General features: G+C 40.4%; 1 protein-coding gene across 2 annotated transcripts in view; it reads left to right on the forward strand.

Annotated features, from left to right (window-relative positions):
* The window catches only part of FLOT2 (flotillin 2), a 351,376-nt gene that overhangs the window by 128,400 nt on the left and 203,514 nt on the right, over nucleotides 1-19,462 (forward strand). For both annotated transcript variants that reach the window (XM_086955138.1, XM_086955139.1), the window contains exon 2: nucleotides 4,512-4,593. In XM_086955138.1, coding sequence (XP_086811264.1) covers nucleotides 4,512-4,593 — 82 coding nt within the window. The remainder of the gene's footprint in view (nucleotides 1-4,511; nucleotides 4,594-19,462) is intronic.

Genomic DNA, 19,462 nt, shown 5'->3' on the forward strand with positions numbered 1-19,462 from the left:
AAACCTCCAGCGCTCTCTATTGCCTGTGTTTCTCACGCGAGTCACTTCGTAGGCCTTTGCGTGTCCCCGGGCTAGCGTGATTTCTCGCGTCGCTCTCCAAGCACATCTGCTGTGCAGCATGGCAGTCACTCTGGACAAGGAAGCCTACTATCGGAGGATGAAGCGCCTTTACAGTAACTGGAAGGTGATGTATTGAATTATTCCCTAGTGGGGACCAGAAGAGACCGGCGGTTCGGGATGCGGACCTTGAGGGGAGCAGAAGGTTTACTCTCGAATTTTGCTATTGACATATTTAGGCTTTCCTTATTGTTCATTTTGATGGGACTTTTTTTCCTGCCACAAACTGTTTTGCCAGTTGGTGTTTTACCATTAGGTGTTATAGTAGGTGAGGTAGAACAAGCATTAAATGCAATAGGTCCCGCCTTTCATCAAGTTAAAACCATTTGCTTTGCTATACAATACCATTAGCAAAGCAAATGGCTTTAACTTAATCAAAGGCGAGACCTATTGCATTTTCAATGCTTGTTTGAAAAATGCAGTGGACGGGTTCTGTCTTGTTTCTGGGGGAAAGGCATTCCAGATCCTGGGAGCCATTCCTGAGAAGGTCCGGTTTTATGTTTTTTTTTTTCTTGGTACATCGTTGTGGTTTCAGTTGAAGATTATAGGAGCTCCTGTGAATCTGTTACCACCTGATAGTACCAGTTTCTCAGCTAGGTATCTCTGGGTTTTGTGATTTAATGCCTTGTGTGTCAAACAGGCTATTTTCAAATGTATTCTGGCCTCATTAAGGTAGCCATTTGAGGGCACGAAGGTCAGGGTAGATGTGACAGTTTCTTTTGGAGTCTGTGATGAGTAGCAGCTGGGTTGATTGAGGCTCTTAGGCAGACCCTCCAGCCTTTCGCGATTCACGAAATTGCCGCGAAATCGGCTAAGGACCGCGATGGCCGCAATATTTTCCATTATTGCAGCGAAAAATGGTCTTCCTGCAGATTTCTGGGGAGTTCCAATTTGCTGCACGCACACATGTAACCTGCGGTTCGTTCCGTTGTTGATCTTTCTTCCTGGTAGGGGGTAAAGAGCTGGGATGAGCGTGTCTGCATGGCGCAGTGGTAGGTGGTGCCCCATGTCTTCCCTCGTCCATGCTTGCTAAAGGAAGACAGCGACTTCAGAAGCAGGTCTTACCTCTCTTTCCTCTCCTTCATTCGTTCCTGAACAAGGGCTGCTTAAATTTTACCTATCGTTTGAGTGTCAATTATACGGTCAAGATTTCCAACCTAAGCACATATATTTCTAAGGGGGTAGTAAATAAGCAGGTGCCAGATTCGTGTTGGTTTTTCCGAGCAGCTGTTTGTTAGTTACAGTGTCTCTGTTAGTGAGCAGATGTGGTGGGTATTTTTTTTTTAACGATGTGAGCCAGAAATGCATAAGATATAACGTAGCACTTTTATTAAGACTTTGAAATGTGGTCTAGTGTGTCGATTACCGCTTGTTGGAGGAAACTCGACTGAGTGATGGCTGTAGACTGTACTGCGCAGCCATGAGAGATTGACTTTTGCGCTGAACTGTTAGGAGTCCCTCTCAAGTTGAATTTGGGGGGGATCAGGGGGGTATTAGACCGCAGAAGCAAACTGTAAATGTTGCTTGCTTCAGAGGCCCTAGGAGCTGAATGAGGGAGCGGAATGAATGAAATACCCACCCGTCTAGAGGGTTTCACTAATGACGGACGTGTACATGCTCTGCTACACATAATTATGTACAGAATAAACACTTTAAAAAAAATAGATTTTTTTAGCACAAAGTTGTGTAGGCAGTGTGCAGAGTTGCAAATGCCAAGGATGCAGGTAGAGCAACAAGGCGAACGGATCTAGGAATTAAGGTAGCAAAAAGAGAGGGACTGAATCAGAGGACGAAGTGGGGAGGGGGACGGGAGAATGACATTAGCAAGCTTTATTAATTTGATCGAAGTAGCCATTCTTTTTATTTAAAAGAAAAAGTGGCCGTTCCTGACAGATGAGTTGTTGCAAGTTGAAAGTGAAGTTGGAGAAGGAAGAGGTAGCTACTAGCTGATAGAAATATTCATGTGTGCAATTAGTTTATGATCTAAAGGCTGCTTGGAACCAAGTACAGACTTTAACTGACAGAATCTAGAACATTGGCAAAACCAATAGGTCAGGTGTTGGCCACCAGCCTTTTGGCAATTCTTGTTTTGTTATGGGTTTTTACAAAACTTTATTGTTTGGGAATATCCCAGAAGTGAGGGAAGCAAGAGGATGGGGTGGATGAAGAAGAATAGAGAGAGAGGGAAGGCAATATGGAGGGGAAACACTGAGTCGACCTTCCAGCATTTTGCAATTTCGCAATTCACGAATAACAGCTGAAAGGAACTCTCAGATAGTTTTAATGCATTTTTCAAAGTTAAATACTCTGCTAAATCAGTTTACAATGATTTAAGGCTTAAAAGGAATAATTAAGAGTAAAATAAAGTGCCGCAATAATGCCGCAAAATTTCCATTTTTGTGCTGCTAAATTAGCAATTCTATGCCGCAATATCCTGGGGGGTCTGCTTAGAGGGGCTGTCGTCGATATGGGAAGGCGGCAGAGAGCTACACTCCCATACTCCACTCTGGGGTTTACTAGAGCTTGTACTGCCTGTTTGAAGTAAATTTGCGAGCAGGAAGGGTTTCGATCTCCCCAGGGTGTTTATCTGAAAATGTGCTCCATTAATCAAGGCGCTAATGTGTTTCTGCATATTTAGCTAATTGTCCAGAGTTATTCCCAGCGATTTCGCGGAGTCGATGAGATGGTTGACCGTTGAGTATTGTTAGGTGGTGCATCCACTCGAGGATGATGGTTGATTGGCTGGGGGGAGCGATTAAGAGGAATTCGATTTTGAGGGTGTTTAGTTTTAAGTGGTTATTGGCCAACCAGGTCTGCGTTAATGGAAGAGGATAATACATATTTCAAATGCCACAAACTCTCTGGTTTTAAATGACGCCGGCTGACTGAATGAGTGCAAATGTTAAATAGTTGTTGTAGAATTCCACTGCTCATAGCTCAACAGTTTAGCGGTGCTTCACAATGTAGCTGCGCTTAAAGCCGTTTACACGGTTTGATTAAAATGCTTTGAATTTGCTTATATAAAAAAAAAATCATTGAAAACTATTGCTTTTACACATTGACACTCTGTCAGCACACTGACATGGCCGCAAGATAGAACTCAGTGGCACACACCAGTACTCAACACCCTATTCTTAAATACTCCATGCGCCTGTAGGCTTCATTCTGTTTCTTTATAATTTAGCCCATATTTTCTACTACTCTACAATCCATCGCACAACGCTCTTATACTCTTTGTTTATCTCTTCCCTTTCTCTCCCCAGACTTTTATGTATTTCTCCATCCCATTTTCTAGTGCTGCTAGGCTGAAAAGAAGGACCGCATCTCCCCTGTCCTCTTGTCTTTCCACCTACTTTGATCCCTCACCCTATTACACATCTTCACTTGTCCCCCTCAGCCTCCAGCAGCTGTGGAGTAATACAGTTCTGGGAATATCCAAAAGGGAATTTAACTTGGCAGTATATTACTGTCGTAAATTAACATGTCCTTATGCTCCTTGATAGCATATCTTTTTATTATAGTTTCTCTATACATACATCTCTGAAAGAGCGGTGTATGTCAGAGAAACCTAAAATGCAATCTCACTTAGCAGTCTGCTGTCCTCCTGGACACTATCCCCTCCTCTTCACTTTCCTGGCTAGGTCCCTCTTTTTTTAAGAAGGTCCAACTTCTTATGCAATCGTAGCGATTAGCAGCATTGCGTTAGGCAGTAAAAATGGCTGTAAACTTCCTAGACCCAGTTGTCTTGCTAAGCCGAGTCATTAATGTAACCCATGTGTGCGACTAATCAGTGCTTTTGTTTCTGAGATTATTGCAATGTGATCTTTCTTGGTCTCCCTGATTACCTGTTTTCTAAACTTCAGATGGTGCAGAACGTTGCTGCCAGTCTTGTTCTGGTCTATGGACTAGAAAAGTATTTCACCTTCACTTTTGTGGGTCCATTGGTTGCCATTCAAGGAGCGAGGGGTTTTCAAATTAATCTGCTTGGCTCACAGAGCCATGTTCACTCCCAAATCGTCCACATCTTTCTGACATAAATGTCTGTGGTACCAACCCTGTCAACTTTTGAGATCCAAACACCAACTTCTTATTGAAGTACCAAAAGTTTGATTAAAGACAGACAGTTGGTGGCCGGACATTTTTGGTGTCAGCTGCTACAAGATTGAATATGTTACCCATGTTGTTCCGACAAGACTTAAACCTATTTGAATTCCGTAAACTTATGAACACCTAGTAATTCTATTCAATTTAAATTGTTTTACTTTTTGATTTTCTACATCAAGATAGCCCATGTTGGTGAATGTGTTGTGCTGAACAAAATATACCATAAATTAAATGTTCACAAGACATTGCCTTTGGCTATGTTAGTATAACTACTGTTCATTGTGTTGCAGGTGGCTGCTGCGGATCGGATGATAAGCAGTATGTTTATGGAGGATGGGCTTGGGCCTGGTGGTGCATCTCTGACACACAAAGGTAAAGAAAACCCTCTGTGAGTGTTCGGTAATGTGACTTGTGCAGCTTTAGTTTTAGTCCACACCTAGTTATGTATGTTATGGTGATTGCACTTTTTATTGTCCATCTCGAGGATTACATTTGCGACACTCTTTCAGCAACTTCCAATAGTTTTTACTAGAACACTTAATTTGAGAAATTGAAGCTCCTGTTCTAGAGGAGCTTCTGTTTCAAGATTACGAATTAAATGATTCAGTGCAAACACCAGGAATATACATACATCCCTAAAAGGTGCAGCCCAACCTAGAAGTGATTGCTAGTTGTGTGAAATCTGTAGCCCTACTCCTCTTTCGTTTGCACCTTTTCTTACAAATAATTTTGCATTGTAGGCACCACATACTAAACAAAAGCCTTTAAGTCAGTTCGGAAGCTGTTAAAGAATATAAAGCGGTTAAAGAATATAAAGCTGTTAAAGAATATAAAGCTGATGAATCGCACCCCTAAAATACACTTTACGTCATCGGTTTCTTCAATCAAAGAAAACACGTTTCTGTTTTAACACAAACACTGATTTGTTCATGCATTTGATTTTACTTATTTGCTTCCTCACTCACTTAAAGGTACAAGGCACAATTGCATTAGAATAATTACTTATTGTTACGTTTAGTTAGCTGTGTTTTTAAAATTTGTGAACGTCAAATCTATTTGTCGTGAGTATTGAAGTGTGAATTTTATTTTCTCCACTGTTTCGTTTTGGTGTGAGTCTCTGATATTTGATATTTAACTGATGCACTTTGGTGAATTTATTTGGACTGTTGCAAGCACAATTTCTTGGCATTAATTTTCCTGCATTCTGTTCGCTTCACAAATTAACAACTGTTTGGGTATCTTTGTCCCTAAGTATTTGGCATTCGACCTACTATAAAGTCGAAGATAGTTGGCGACCCCAGAATTGCTTTTTCTTTTCCAAAGCTATGAAGACTGTCAATCTTGAGGTCGTTACTCCAAGGACCGTTGAAGCAGACATCTATATCAGCATCACTTCAGCTTGTGCTCCAAACTCATTCATCCTAGAAATTTAAACCTTCGTCTTTTGAAGCACAGATCTGCACTTGAAGGCCACATCGTCCGGTGCTTCATATTCTTAAACGCCCAAGAAAGATACTTTATTAGATTTCTAAAACCTATATTTAGCACACATTTGATTTGTTAGAGCACTGATTTAATTCACAGAAGTAGTACATTTGAGTGAAGAATTAAGCAAATAAATGTCTTCTCGGCTCATTTAAATGGAATTCTCGATGTGTTGCCCTCTTCTTCCTTATCCCATGTCAGTTTGGTGTAGAATCAATTTTTCCTCCTTTAAGTTTGGTCTTTCTATGAGTCATATGGTGGAAGTTATGAGAGACCAAAAACTTCCTGAATCTTGAGATATAAACGAGGAGATGCAGTTCAATGTTTTGGCTGTACAATGCTAGTAAATGACCTCTGTGGTGAAAGACTCACATCATCAAAGAGGGATTCAGCACCCTTGTCCTGAAGAGCTCACAAAACCCCTTTTCACAATCCAAACATAAAATGAACGTACAGGGCACAGGTCAGGGAAAAGATTCACAAATTTGATCATCTCATCCTAATCACAAATATAAACTGTACAAAGACTTTACCACTGTTTACTAAGGGCAGGTCAATGCAGCTAGAATATGCACAGGCCGTTGCATCCTTCTCAGCATGCTGCTGTGACAATGAGGTAGGCCCCTCAATATTTCTCTACGGCAGAAGATCAACACTCATTTAACCTTTTCACAAGTCAAGATTTAGACTCCTTTTGGAGGATAGTAACTTATTTGTCTTTCCATCGAGAAGTATGCCTTTTCCTTGCTGTCTCCAGGTTATAATGTTGCTTAACTAAAAATGTTAATGGCTGATAACAGTAGACTTCTCAGACCCCGGATTTACCACATATGACCAAGTTCTTTCTTGGTACCCTCTGATGTCAAACCTCCGGGACCTTCACTTTAGGAGACCCAGTCTTTGGCGATTGATAACTACTGATTCTTCGCCATGGATTTTTTCTGAATGAGAATATGTTTGCCTACGTGTGGGATCCTGGAACGCATTTTAACAGGCAGCATTTTCATTTTATTTAAATGCTCTCGCAAAGCAAACCTGTTTTCTTAAAGCAACAAGTTAGTTTTTTTGTTTTTAACAGGGCAAAATATGATTTCTTAACTCCTGAACACATTCGTCCAAAAAGCCCACTTTAAATCTTCACAGAAAAAAAGACAAAAAAACACGAAGCAAGAATAGTGCACATAGACTTAACTAATACATATTTTTTAAAAAGTTGTTTTAAGGAATTCAGTGGCTTGATTGTCTCAGGATGCTCCTCTGTGCCAGGCAGTTTACATTTGGGGCATATGTTTAATGTAATTTTTTATGCCTCACATGGTGTAGTTTCCAACTTCCCATGCTATGAAAAAATGACTTCTGTGACAGATTGTAATGAAGGCAGAATTATGACATCTGAACATGTGGTCAATTCTGTAAAGTATGCAACATAACTATTGGCCGATAGTGTTTATCTTAGTGTGGTCTTGAGCCTTTTTTCATAATTGCACCCTATTTCCCTTTCTTCAAATGTATACCGTAAAATTTCCATAAGAGCAGACTATTCCTGAAATCACGTGGATGATGAAATCCAGAAGATTAAGACTGCCAGAGGCATTGTAGCTGGTGGCATTGCATTGGTTGGTGAAAAGGAAGACGGTTTCTAGGAGAACATGTGGAAGTAGCTTAAGCCCACCAAAAGATCTACGCATTCTTGTGGAAGAGATAACAGCCTTCTGAGCATAATAAAAGCAGGTTTTTGATCTTTAAAGATTAAATCAATCCATAAGGGGCAGAGGAAATGAAGAGCCATCAGCAGTGCTGAGAATATATTCATCCAGTAATTTGAAAGTAATGACTTGATCACTCTGCCTCTGTAGGTCAAGACCCTGGTGGAAGGAAGCTTATAAAGCCATCTTCCAACATGGTGGAATAATACAAACTACAAATGTGTACAAAGTATTGTCCTCACTGAGCTTTCCACCATTGGTGTCAAGGCCGTTTGTCCTTCACCAGGTGATGCAGAAGATTCAGATCTCAAAGCTCATGAGAATCCTTAACTTAAAAAAAACTAAATCAGCACACCCAGTATGGCATCCTGTGCTTTTTGTTGCAACCTGCCTATGTATCTTTTTTTCCATGTGCATGTCAGTAGTTGGAGCCTTTTAGAGATTGTAGAAAGTCGTAGATCACTGCAAATCATCCTCATGTACTACTAGTAGATTAGCAGAAGGCAACTGAAATCTTACACAACATTTGACCCTATAAAAGCTCCTAGAAATCGACCGCTCCAATCCAGTCGTTCCAATACTGGGGAAGTTTCTGGATATGTGTCATAAAAGCATATCATTAAGGGGGCCAAACTGCCTTCTAATAACCCAAAAATTCAGAAGGAACCAGTTTTACTCCCAAAAACACCTGAGTGCCCTTAAGGATCTAGGTCATGAGGGTAATTGTTTTATCCCATGTGTAGCATAAACCTTCCCTCTTCCAGAAAGGTTAGCCGCAACATCCAGAATTTAGAAGTCTATGTGCACAATAACTCTGTTGGCCCGGAGGTTCCCTAGACTTCTGGGACTGCAGAGATCTTGCATGGGGATTTTGTAATGCTAAGTTCCACATTAATGCTAGTATACACCCTAGAATGTATATGTCCATGTAACCTTATCTTGAAGATAAATGAAGGCCTTATCTTTGTTGGTTGAGTTACTGTTAATCCACACACTGTGCCATTGTCAGAGGCCTCCTGTGTACTCCTCAGCCACCTGACAAACACACCATTTTTTTTTCTTAGTTGCAGATAGTGAGCTGGTGAGCATATGTATACATGAAGGGAAGGGGCGGTGACTACCTCTCTTTTGCAAATCGGGACCTGATGAGGGTTGACTACCAAGGCAGGCTGTTAAGAAGGCATGCCATAAAAGAGCATGAGTGAATGTTGAACAAAAAAGGGTTATAAGAGATTTGCTCCATTTTAGGGATAACAGTCTCGATACTTTCCCATCATAAGAGAGGCAAAATGCCTAGAATATGCGTTGATGTTCCCAGAGTCAAAATCCAAAGACTTTTGTCTAAAGCATCCTGTTCCTATCCGCTCCAAGGTGAGCTTCCGTTTGAAACTGTAAAGAACAAAAGTGATCTTCTTTGCCCTGGCTAATCACAGCAATGGTCTTATTTTTAATCTTTTTCCCTTTTTCCAAGTGCCATGGAGTCACTTCTGCTCAGGCTGGATTTCCTTTCCAAGATATCTGGCAGGGTCCAGTACTATTTCATGGGCATCTGCATCTGCATTCTAGTAGCATGAATACTGGGCATGTGTTTTTACACAGTTTGATCTGATGCCTTCAAGTGGAAAAAAATCCTCATCTGCGTTCATATACATTTCGTGATTCAGTGTAATTCCTGCCTGGTATTTTCTTATGTTATGTTTTTGCATTTGCCCAAATTTAGCTTTCAATATTCTTCTGGAAAAGTAAATAGTTCAGTAATTACTGCGTGACGGAACAGTTAACTTCCTGATGCATTATTTTTCACCTTGTCCCTCCAGTTAAGAAATCTGCCGTTCCTTACAACTTGAATATAGTGTGTCAACCGGATTAACCCCATTTCAGACCCATATGTTTGACCCAAGGCTGTTGTCACGTTAAAGAAGGAAGTTGCTATTAGACTGAGATTCAAGCCCTGTAAACCCATGGACCATATTCAGACATTTCCCACTGCAATGAGTCGTTTAGAACCTGGCCTTTTTTCTTCCGAAATATGTCAAATTATTTAGAATATTCCTTTTCTTGATTTCCCCAAAGTGGTTCTCTCCAGTAAAGAGAACTTCTCATGGCTTAGGCATTGCATTATTTCATCGATATTAAACTGAAGGCTAAAATGGGAATCGTCCTTGTCATCTGATTTGGCACGCTCGAAGCAACCAATCATTTGATAGATATTGGTCTGCCTCATATTAAAGGGAAAAAACATATACAAATACAATAGGCCCCTTTCTGAAAAAGCATCCTCTGCTACTCCAATGAGAACCAGTCACTCCTTTTGATTATCGTTACTGCAGTGATTGCAAACACCCTGTGAGCTTGGCTTCCCAGCACAGCTTGTTTGCATGGTTACATTATAAACTTTCCTTCTCCTGGTTTGCCTTCCTCCTGAGTGGAGGGAGAAGAGTGTTCTTGAATTATGAAAATCAAAAGACCCCAAGATGCAGAAGGAGAAGTTAAGCATAGACTACGGCTGGATATTGGTTGTTTGTATCGGTGATCTGCAAGTTAAGCAGCTCTTGGTGCTCTCTGGTCAACTCTGCACGTACCCGTCAATGATGGCATTTCTTGCTGTGGTACATGTTTACAGCTTCTTAGACTTTCCTCAAGAGAGAAATCTCCCCTAGAGTGTCCCTCTTCTCAATCGCCACATCCAAAGCTTGGTTTCTGAAAATGATCTTTTCCCCATCTGACAGTTTTCTGTTTCATGGTCCTATTAGCTATCAGAGATTTTTTTCTCCAAGAGCCTTGTGCAAGAATTAAGAGTCCAGATTCAGTGTGAAAGAAAGGTTAATTTTCTAAGTAGGCAGTATTGTGTTGTAAATCCTATCTAAAGATGACATCCAACAAGTTACTTGGCAGGAGGTTTTGTGACTGTCTTTAAATATTGCTGTGGAAATAGAGCGTAATCCCTAGTGGATAATCATTATTTTCCTCCTATTTAAAATATCTATCCATTATGCTCATTTCTGCACAGGAGTGCTTGAGTGAAAGAGTCCTCTAGTTCAGTCTGTATAACTGTCGATTCGTTTTCTATAAGATGGCTTTTACGCTATGGGCTGTAACAAGGCAAGCATACTTCAGCTATAGTGCATTGTTTAATCACTGTGTTATATTTGTTTTTCATGACCATTCCCCTGGCTTTTTGAATCAAAATCGGCTGTTGTCATGCCGACAATTGCTTCACAGAAGATAGTCCATGAGCTGCACATTGACTGTTGACCTGCTAAAAGTTTATTTTTTCAGTAGGGAGGTAGTTCTAGCATCTCAAGTATTCCCTAACTGCTCTCCGTATTTAATGTTATCTATTTAAATATTTTCCAGTATTCATCTTTGCAAGGAACAGAAGCGTAGCAGTGCTTGAGTTCAGGCGACAGCTGAGGTACAATCATGACTTTAGGGTAGCAAAGAATCGTGTCTTGTTTGTTGGTCCCACTCCTCTCATCACATTATTTTAATCCATACCGTACGCTATCTGTCTACATTCAGTCACCTCTCTAGGACATCTGAAGACTACTTTCAGATTAAAGAATATGCGGCATCTGTGTTTTTATATGCCCTAGAAAGTAGCCCCCTTCTGTGTTGATCCCAAATGCTTCACAGCAGCATTCCTATTCTTCAAAGTGCTTCATTGTCCCTGTGTCAGGTTACCTTTAAGCATTCTTATGCTGTCCTTTTTTGCAACTGGTGACAGCCACCGCTTGGCAGACTACTTCAAGTAGGGGCAAGTCTGACATGTAGATGACGGGACAAGTACACAGTTCACGCTCTCTCCACCCCCCACCTTCCCACCCCTTGCATGTTTTTTCACCCACTCTCCCGCCTGTTGGATATAGGTACAGGTCCATTTTCATGAGCAATTTGCAGTCTTTGGAACCAATTCTGTGGTATAGATTGTGCTTGCCTATGCAAAGATCTGTGGGACATTTTTTGAGTTTTGCTGGACAATTGGGATTTTATTGCCAATAATAGAACACTGGTATGTCAAACAGTTGCTAATTTGTGAAAGCAGCATTATAAAGAACTGCATTGCAGGTAAGTTTGTTGATATTCTGGAACATGTGCTTTTGTTCGTAGGTTCTCCATCCTGGGATCTCCATTGATAGTCATAAATAGTGAATACCTTTGCCTATGTCCTGGATCATGGAGCACGTTTTACAAAGGAAAGGAAAATTATTTTTTATATACATGCCAATCTACAGCCAGCATCAACTAAATTGATGTATTTTTTCCTTTAAAAAAAAAAAAATCCATAATCGCAGTTTAAAAAAGTGCTGATTCAGAACTCTTTCCTTGTTTTTAAAGAAACAAAATGCTAGTGAATGCTGTGGTTAGGCTAAAACTTGCAAAGGGCTGAGCAGAAACATTGTTCCATTTGAGGGAGCTGGTCATTTCACTGCCGTATAATTATGAACAGAGCTGTGGAACTTCCATAGGAAATAATTCAACCACTTCTATAAGGAAAATCCTTGATCACTGGCCTCTCCTTTCTCAACATTGTTAGACAGGTAAATGAGTAATTGCAAAAAGGGGGCGCATGCTTGCCTTTGGGTCACGAGCATAGTGCACAACATGTTAGATGAAGAAATTGAAGAGGACATTTTTTAATAGGGATGAAGAAATTTAAGAGGACATTTTTTAATAGTCGTAACTGACTTGCATTGTGTCGTGGCTTGTTTGTTATGTCAGATGATGATACTCAGCAACTGTTCTACTACACAGGCTGGTTCAGAGTTGCAGCCTCCACTTAAGGGTTGTGCTGCCACTATGCCTAACACCACAAGATGGAGACTGGAAAAACTAAAAATAGTGTACTGCCTTATTGCCTCTCGCCTTTGACATTATTGACGCCAGTTTTTGGATCTTGTGCATCTTGCTTGCTATCATGTTTGGTAGAAAGATACTTTATCTTCAAAGCATTTTAACTAAAGATTCTGGCATTGCCTGGCAAATGAGATGAAGATAAACTATGAAAAAAACAATGTTGTTATCTTTGGCCGGAAAAAGAAAAAATAATTTCAATGGTATCTTCACTACCATCGCCTGACCATCGCGGACCAATACAAATTCTTGGGTTGCTGGTTAGACAACAAAGGAGGCCACTTACTGCATTTGAACTCATTAAAACCAGCACTTGCTTTGTTGCAAGGTGCCTTTAGAACAATCTTTAAGAGCACAAACAAGTTCTCTTTTGAGGAACTGCAGAAAATTGTCACTGCCACATTAGTGCCAACATTGTCATACGGGTCAGAGACCTACCCGGGGAAACTGGGGACTTTCTTAAACAAGGCACAGAGCACAGTGGTAAGGTCTTTATTTCAATTACCAGGCAACACCTCACCAGCTCAAATTAGGATGGAATTTGCATTACAGAATCAACTGCACGGATAGATGGCCAGTATAATAAAATACCTACACTCTACAAGGTTTGCTGAGCCGGATCGTTGAAACATCTTGTCTGGCTGGAAGTTGCGTGCTCCGGCATCGCAACTTCTGTAAATGCCTGGTCGCACACCCATTCTGAAGCATTGGTGCAAACATGCTCAAGGGAGCTGTGGAACTTAAAATTACCACACCTTCAGTTTAAAACAGCCCAGAATTGAAAGGTAAAAATAACATCTCTTAAATCTGACCAAAGAACATTTGCTGGAAGAGAACATGCCCATTTGGTCCTCAGCAGCTATGACAGAAGAGGCTCCCAAAAATGTATCAACCAATCATTCTAAAATGAAATTCCTAAAGCTTCGGATGGGCTCTTTTGCATCCTCAGACCTGTCGCCACCATGGGCAGTTAAGCCAGAGTCAAAAATATGCAGTTTGTGCTATCTCTTTCAGGAGGCAATAACTCACCTGCTTTGTACATGCTGTATACTCCTGGAAGACCTCTGGATATTGCTTCTGCTCCTGTGGACTAAGGAGGGGACACAGACTTCACCATCTGCTGTCAGCTTCCTACTGAATAATGAACAGCCGCAAGTTATCACCAAACTGGTAAAGGTTTTGAGGAGTACGGTGAAGCAACTAAGAATAAACTCTGAACCCCAAAATGAAGAAGGGGTGGAACTTTGAAGTTCAGTAGTCTTAAAGATTACCCTCAAATATACAGTTAGTACTCCTTTTTTTAACCAAAGTTAATTTATTAAGGCACTATTTGTCTATTGAATTGAATTTTTAACTTTTAAATTGCTGAGGAAATTTGCGGATGAACTATGGGTTATTTGTAAAATTATTGACACGAAAAACTGACAATAGCTATTAATTTAATTTTACTGACACTAATGCACTTTGACAGACTTCATTGTCTAAAAAAAGTATTTTTGAATTGAACTAAAGATACTGTTGATGTCGATAGAGCTTTCACCATCCATGCATTCACCATGAGCAAGGCCCATTGGATTGTTCAGATCAAAGTTTTCTCTTTTAGATGTCACTGCGTAGAAACCTCTTCTGCACCAGAAGAGTTCAAACACAAAGCCTTATCTCCCGACTTACTGACTGAAGAAATTCTTTGCACGGATCTAAGCTCCCTGCTATCGGTTAAGCACTTGCCTCAGAATAAAACTTCCTCCCGAGATGCTGAAGAGAAAAAAGGCATGTTTATGCCATTGCCTTTCTTGTAAACAAACTCCATCAAAACTCTGGTCTCTCATTACAAAACATCTTATGCTGACTTAAAATCAAAATCTCAACGAGTCTTTTATTTTTCAGTCTTCTCTAAAGCTTCTGGTCCTTAAAGGATTTTCTGTGATCATTGAAACGCAGTGAGTCAACAGCTGCTGGCTACTTCTAAACATTTCACCGGATGCTTAGTCTAGAAATGTAAATCACTGGAGCAAGCTCCTTCCTTAATGACAGTGGACACCCTCAACCCAGATTAGTTTGGGTATTTATATATATTATTTCTAACAAAGAAATGATCATCATTTAGTTATTGCCTGCCTCAAAGTAGGAGGGAAATCAAATTAATTATATTGGCAGGACAATATTTTGAATATGGGGGCCATACCAGAAAAGCAGTTGTTGCCTCTACATTGTTAGGGAAGTACGCTGGGCCTCTGTGGGTGTCTAGGAAATGTTCTAAAGGCCAAAAGATGAGATGCAGTACTTCAACTAGACTCAATACGAAGGGCTCCTGGCATCCAGTCAGTTGTTGAGTGCTGCATTAGGTATGTTTGATTTGGTACTTCATGGGTGCTGCATAGAATATCTGAGAATTGTCTCTGCTAATGCATACCGGGTTATGACCTAAGGCACAGCAGAAAGGCAGGAATCTTCCATTTTTCTGGTCACTCTCTTTTGGGAGCACACAGATTGCTGAGTGGAGCAGATTTGCCAAATGTACTGATGAAATTGTATTGCTGAAAAAGTCTGCAGTAGACCGAGAAAAGGAAGGTGCTTCAAAGGCCTCTCTACAAGTCATCTGAAAAAAGCTTCCTACAAAGAAAGGGTTCAACCCCCTTTTGGGCAGTGAGAGAAGTCCTCCTGACAGAGGAATCTGCATGAGCCCTTTTGCGTTTTCAGACAAGCCTCCTGCTGAAGCAAAACAACAATCCTTTTATGTGTACTTCTCTTGTAGACTTGGAGAACAGCATTACATACAGAGTTCTTCTTGTGTATGGCTGTGCTTTAAACGGTCAATGTTACTGTACTGAAAATGTCCATTTGTTATCAGTCAAAATACAAGAACCAATCTTGGTGTCCTTAGAGAAAAAGGGGCACAATTATTCCCTTCATATCAGAGAGACCAGAGTATTTATTACTGCTATGGCTCATTCTGAATTTGAAACAGTAAACAGTTGAATAAACCGAGAAGTTCACAATGTTGACCATTAATCCAATGTTTTTCTCCACACCCTCAAGGAGAGTGGAACTGTGCGTAGATTTTCAGGTACTGTGTATCATAGAGAAAATTGCCAGTGCAAAATCCTCCCTTTTCAACCAAACATCAGCCCCATGTGTGTTCTCTAAAGGTACGGTGGTGGCAACGCATCTCGGACAGAGGTTGTTCTTCAGTACATGCCTGGACAAAAAAAAGTACTCTAAGTCTCAACAAAGCCTCCTTGTTGTGACGAGATTTAAAGCTCCACGTTGCCTTAGAAAATGAACTTCATTTCCAGTGCAGACAATTCAGTATCTGTTAGATCTTCTGTGCATGTGGAAACTAGGTTTTCTTCAGAGAAAGGACACTCTACATCCCCGAAGAAATGCCTTTTTCGTCAATTGAAATCGCTTTCAACAGCGCAACAGAAAGTCCTCTTTGTGTGGCATAGATATACTAGATTTACCTTGTTCTAAATACTTGGGAAACTGGGAAGATGAGTTTAGTCGGTCTCTCTGAACAGCATGCACTTCAAGTTCTTTGGACTTCCTAAATTTTTTGTCCTAGACCCTAGCATTAAATGTCCTTCTTTCTTAAATTATGTAGAGCTGAAACCTCTTGGTTTATTTTTCAGGATAGTTTGCTTTTAATTCTGCTTTAGATTTTAATGTCTACAGCTAGGTAGAAATGAAAAGGGATGTATATCATTGTATGTGTTCTCCAGTATTCCAAACATGGGTACATGGTATTCAAGGATTATGTCTTCAATAAATATTCCTGTAATGGAGAACCAGGATTGTAAGTCACCTTTCCTTATTATGTACTGTTGTCTATGTGTTCCTCTGTAATTATGTCACAAAATTCACCTATTCTGTGTCTCTCTGGTTCTGGCTACTTGCAATTAAAAAGTACTTTTGGGGAAAAGTCCTCGGCCTAACTTGAAGGAGAAATGTCATGGCTCGATTTATATTTGCCACTAGTTTCTTGATTTTTTGATACTATTGGGTAAAATTATTTTTGATCTTGTCTTCCTAGTCACATTTGAATGAGATCTGAAGCAGGTTAGATCTTAGATGTATTAATATAAACGTCTGTCTGTTTCAGTCAATTTTAATTTCAATTGCAATCTTTTTGCAGTTATAACGCTTAGTTCATTGGATGATGTCTGCATAGCACCCATTATAATTCAGTTGCATCCTTCTAGTTAATTTTCTTCTTGCGTTCACGTCTAACTTGACTCAAGCTTTCAGAGTTGCAGAGAGCCAAATTGTAAACAAATTAAGTCATCCACATTTCTGAAAAGTTATGTTGGTGACCAATTTGTACAGCGAATATACAGTTTATAACCTATCGTTCATGTTCCGAATTGATTTCACCATGGATCCGGATAACCTTTACCAATACATCCAGGTGAGAATAGAGTATTTGTCATAAGACGAATGCCATTGGAGTTGGATGTCCCTGTTTTAGGCCTGTATTATGTAACCGGGCTCTTTTGGTGTGACTGTGTTAAAAACACTACACAGTTTCATCATTGTTCGGCTATTAATGCGGACAGCCCAGAGTTTGTTTAGGCTGATCCCACCTTTCCCTTTTAGTAATATTCCTCATCAATGGTGCTAAAACTGGAAATGTTCAAAGGCTATGGTAACCTCTTCAAATCTCGCTACAAGCATTAAGTGATAGAGATTTTGTATCTGCCAGCTGCCAGATTTCATAGCATTAAGTGTTCTTGAGCACCATACATGTAGATGTCCTAGGGTAATTCTTGCAGTTTTCATTTTATTTTTATGAGGGTTAGCCTAGAACCAAGTATCAGACTTGCATTATGCTTTAAATATGTTATTGTCGTTTACTTCACAGTGCATTGTGCAAATTACGTCATTGCATTCTTTCTCATCTTTATTCTCTGGGAATAAATTTTATTTCGCTCTGTGTTGTAGCAGTCTGAGGACTGACTCAGAGAGCAAGACCGTGTGGGTAGGACCGGTGCTTCAAATCTATATTTGATTTCCTGTGCATCCCAATGTTCTAACAACATACAGATGATTTCTCTTTAGTCAAGTCTCTTATTTGCTGAGCCTTCTCTCAGTACGTCATTCATCTATTTCCTAACCACAACAAAGACGAATGCCCCACTGTTAAATATTCATTGTGAAACACTGCTGCTATTCAGATTGTCCATCAGTCACAGAGGAATGCTGCTTAGCCCGGTTTCAGGTGCTACAAAGATTTCATGACCAGTTCCAATCGCATCTCCGCAGGTTGAGGGCATTTGTGATGCATTGCTCCACTGCAGCTGATTCTTTGCGCTTTCGCCTCCTTTGTTAAATTGCAGTTTCAGTAGGCATCCTGTGAAAGACGAGACAGCTTGGCAGTAAAACGGTGGAGACTATCTTGGGCGGAGCAGGCAGTAGTTGTAAGTGAATATTTTTTATCCAGTTTGCCATGAGGTTTCTCCTTCAAGCATCACCCTACATGATTATTTGAAATGTTTTTCGATATACTTACTTAAATGGCCCCTCCCCAGAATTGGAGAAGCTTCTAGAGCTTTTTCTCTGTCTCTTTTTCTGAGTGTTTCTACTTTGCTTTATTCTTGCATGGCTTTTTCAAGGATTGATTCCATACAGTGTACCTATTACGAGGTGTTGTCTGCTCTAAAAGGTGTCCGGAGGAATCTCTTCTGCTACCCCCAAATAATCATTGGAATTTGTGCTGCTTTTTCTCCCAACAGGTGGTCCACCCAATCGCCTTGATTCACATAAATGCCACAAGTTTATGTTACATTTGATTGTGACGTAAATTGGTTTATGGAATCTGCAAATTGTCCCTCTTATAACAATACTAAAAAAGAGTAAAAACTGGACTTTTTATTTTCAGGCAGGTTTAGATCTTTGGAAAAGCCTCCCAATAGACAATTAACAATTTTGCAAGCATAAGTGAGAATGCTGGAACACCATAGGAACAAAGCCTACTACGCACTCACTACAGATGCTAGAATGTTTACTACTTTGATACAGCCAGTGTAAAGTGGGTAGCTCTTGAGAAAAACACCCTCCTAATTATGGTGGGTTTATTGTCACAAAATCTGAATTTGCTGGTTGTTTTCCTTCCATTTGTACATCCTGTCTCTATTCCAACTTTTCCTGGTATGGAACATGGATTCGTTAAAGCCTATGCACAGTTCCAAATCGTCCAACAAACAAAAGATGATTGGAGGAATCCTTACAATAAACCTTTCAGTCACATGTGGTAGCATTCAAATCCGTAGTTCTTTTGCCCCCAACCCCATTGCCACTTCAGTTTGGACCCAGCCGTATGCAAATAAGTATTGACCCTACTCTAATAGGAACAGTCCAGCCCGAACTGACAGGTCAGATCCTCCCCGAACCAGAACTCAAGCAACCCAAGACGGGGGTTCACCCTGACTGGGGCTCATCAGTCGGGTATAGCTTTGTTCCAGGGTCAGAGTGAGCACGGGACTCTCGTCCAGTCATACATTTGCAATTAGGATGTTACATCAAACGTACCAAAGGCATTGTGAGGAATTCTTGCAATAAGTATGATCATTGTCACTCTGAATCATGCCACAATGTAATATGGCAGATTAGATTCCTTTTTTTTTTTTTACCACTACCTTAACTAGCTGCCTGTTTCTATATGGTAATGGAAAATTCCACCTTTTTCTTGTGAAGCTCTTGTTAATTAATAATAAATTATGAAGTAAACCAAAGCTGCATCTTATTCTGGGCACACAGCCTGTTTTTGCTGCCTCTGAATAATTTCTTATACTGGTACGCTCTTTTGGGTAAGAGAGCGCTTTACATAGCACCAGTTTCGTTACAGAAGGAAACGCTCCTTTTTTTCTTAGGCACTGGAGATTAAGTGATCTGCCCAGAATTGCAGGATGTTGAGCGTCGTTGCAGAGACTTGAACCCGGTTCCCCAGCTTCGAGGGCGACCGCTCTAGCCCTAAGGCTGCATCCTCTCCACAAGGATTTTGTTTTTGTATTTAGAAGGGAACATCCAAGCTGTTCAGGATAACAATATGTGTTGGTGTTTTAATGCAGCCGTAACAGAGCCATATTGTACAGAGTATGGTCAAAAATAATAATTGTGATTACACATAGATGTGAACAGCACTCATCTGCAATAACCCATTTGCCTAATATTTCATTTACTCTAAATGACCTTGGGAT

Source organism: Lissotriton vulgaris, chromosome 2_1 (genome assembly GCF_964263255.1).
Source record: "Lissotriton vulgaris chromosome 2_1, aLisVul1.2, whole genome shotgun sequence".
NCBI classification, from domain to species: Eukaryota; Metazoa; Chordata; class Amphibia; order Caudata; family Salamandridae; genus Lissotriton; species Lissotriton vulgaris.